Below are 2,636 nucleotides of genomic sequence, written 5' to 3' on the forward strand. Positions count from 1 at the left end.
CGTATAAGAGGCAACCTCAGTGGTCGTCGCTTCGATCTCCGCTCGCTTTTGTTGACAAGTCGCATTTCCATGTTATAGTATACTTCACCTAGTACGCCGCGCCAAAAGGCTTGAAGAGATAGACCGACTCGAAACCGGGGTAGTGCGCGGCCGACGGTGCGTGGTTGTACAGGATATTCTCAAACTCAATCTCAAATGACGGGAACGCATGCGCGTTCTTCTTGGCCTCGCCAATGAAAAAGTGGGCAAACGCTTGGGCGGCGAGGAGGGACGGGTACGAGTGGTCGATGTCGCCATAAAACACCCCGGACGGAAGCCGGCCAAACTCATATGGGTTCTTCTCCGGGTGGAATTGGAGACCGTAGATCGGAAACTCAACTGCTTCGATGGCACTCACGTACGACACGCCTTGGCGATCGAGCGACGTAGCAAGCGCCTGCACAGTAGCATTGAGATATAGTCCATCATCGACTACACCTCATGATGGTACCTTGAAGAAGGCTGTGAGACTTGGCGTCGCATCAAAGTGCGCTTTGGTGATGCCATAGTGGTGAAAGTTGGCTGTAAGCGGTGCTGTCGTGAGCGCATCGAACGAGCGGCTGTAGCTGAAGAGCCGGCTCGAGGCTGCGCTCGGGGTGTACGATATGGTCGAGCTCATGTTTTGGGCGTCAACCTTGTCGAGGATGCCATTGTCTTGGGCTGTCAATTGCACGAGCCACTCGAACCCGAGGCACGTGCCCCACACTGGAAAGTACGTGCCGTTCTGGTTGAGCGCAATCGCCGACTCGAGCAGAAACTTCGCTTGCGCGTTTGGCAGCGGGTCGCCCCCGGGGAAGAGGAGGCCGTTGACGCCCGATAAAAGCCGCGTCAGCTCCGACTCGGGGGCCGTGAACGGAATGCGCACGGCGCGCCCACCCGCGCTCTCGATCCACTTGATGTACGACGCCGCAATGTACTCGTACGGGCCGCCATCGCTCGGGTTCGTCGTCGGGTGCGAGAAGACACCAATGATCGGGTTGGGTGTCAAGACGACGGTATTTGGTGCCGCCTGCGCGAGCTCGATGGGTGCGACTGGCGTGGTTCTTGTGGTGGTCACGGCAAGGAGACAGCCAAGAGCGAGGCTCAGCGCGAGCACGAGCCGTCTCGAGAGCGACGACGCCGGCTTGGCCTTGGGCAGGATCGGAACGGTGGCGGCGTCGACCATTTTCCAAAAGACCTCCAAACTCAGAATGAAGAAGATTATGCGATCTTATTGCAAAGTCCAAGCGGCGGCGTTGGCTCCAACGGGTCTTTTGAGAGGCTACCCGCATGCCAATCAAAACGTGGAACGCTGTGTGATCAGCGGGTGCGTTCTTGAGCTTCAACCTCGGACCAAAACTCGGACAAAAAGCGACATGATTGACAAAAGCTGGTCATAAGTTGGTGTGTGAATGCATCAAGAAGACCCTATTTTGACGCACGATGGCAACGGGAGCGGTACCGTGGCAACTGCGCCTTCGTTCGCGGATATCGCAAGGGCGAAGGCTGTACGTTGTGGGGATAAGACCTCGCGAAGACGCTTGTGAAGCTTTCACTACTGACAGGAGGCGGGGTTCGTTCGTACTCAGTATCGCAGTGTCTGGTGTGTTCAGTGCCCAGGTTCCGTGTCTGTTGGCATGGGCAACTCGTGAGGCGCCCTTCGTTCAACAGAGCCTAGAAACTGTACAGCTGTACCAGACCTCGTGATGGCACACACGACTCGAGAAGACCACGGTGTTGTAGTTTCGTAGATAGCTCAATACCTTTTTCAAAGTAGCCTCGTGGGAGCCGACCCTGTACAGCGATGCGGCTACGCTGCGGTCGTCCAGCAATGGCTCCTCCAGAACTACATGTACCATACAGACCGAACTTTTCTGTTTGGGCGCCTGCCTCGGGCTCGAGTGGCGCGTACAGCTCACGGCCCAAGGCACACCGCTCCTGGGCACGATTGCTGCAACAACATCCGCTCGCTTGACACGTCCACACTCACCGCAGCCTCGAGCCATCGCGTCGTTCCAACCACTTCTCTCGAAAGCCGCGACCAACGGAAGCGGAGCTACGTCAAAAGACGCCGACCTCATTGACTTCTGATGACGTCTTCTTCTCGCCCTTCTTCTTCTTCTAAGGGCAGCACCGTAGAAGACGGCCTTGTCGCCACTACCACTCTCATGCATGTGGTCGCAGCGCTCTGTGCTGGCATCGCGCCATTGCTTCAAGGCTGTCCATGACGGGCGCCCTCTCCGCCACGAGTCACTGAAGCTGTCACTGACCTGACGCAGAGACGTGTTGTTGCGTTGGGTACCTTTGGGCGCGGTTGACGCAGTCGCAAAGTGCCCGTCGTAATCATTCCTAGCTTCATGTTTGTATGTACATACTAAAATCCATAGCGACGATATCCAAGAGAAGAGCCAATCACAGCGCGGCGAGCTGCGTTGCGGCAATCTCACAACCAAAACGGACCTTGATCGGTCGCTGGCAGCATGATGGCTCTAGCCGCCGAGGACGTGACGTGCGCCGTGTGCCTCGAGCCGTTCGCGTCGCCCGTCTCGCTCTACTGCGGCCACAGCTTTGACCGGTAGGCGGCGTCAGCGGCGCCTTGCGTCTCATTGTAGTGTGTA

The 2,636-nt window shown here is 57.2% G+C and overlaps 1 protein-coding gene across 1 annotated transcript; it reads right to left on the reverse strand.

The window, feature by feature from the left end:
• Nucleotides 1–38: 38 nt before the first annotated feature.
• SPRG_17396 (hypothetical protein) lies at nt 39–1,246 on the reverse strand. The gene is made up of 2 exons (XM_012356754.1): nt 491–1,246; nt 39–436 (listed from the first exon to the last, which is right to left on the reverse strand). The coding sequence occupies exons 1-2, from the start codon at nt 1,202–1,204 to the stop codon at nt 89–91; spliced, it is 1,062 nt and encodes a 353-aa protein (XP_012212144.1). The 5' UTR covers nt 1,205–1,246; the 3' UTR covers nt 39–88.
• Nucleotides 1,247–2,636: the final 1,390 nt, after the last annotated feature.

This window comes from Saprolegnia parasitica (genome assembly GCF_000151545.1).
Source record: "Saprolegnia parasitica CBS 223.65 unplaced genomic scaffold supercont2.573, whole genome shotgun sequence".
In the NCBI taxonomy this organism is placed as follows: domain Eukaryota; phylum Oomycota; class Saprolegniomycetes; order Saprolegniales; family Saprolegniaceae; genus Saprolegnia; species Saprolegnia parasitica.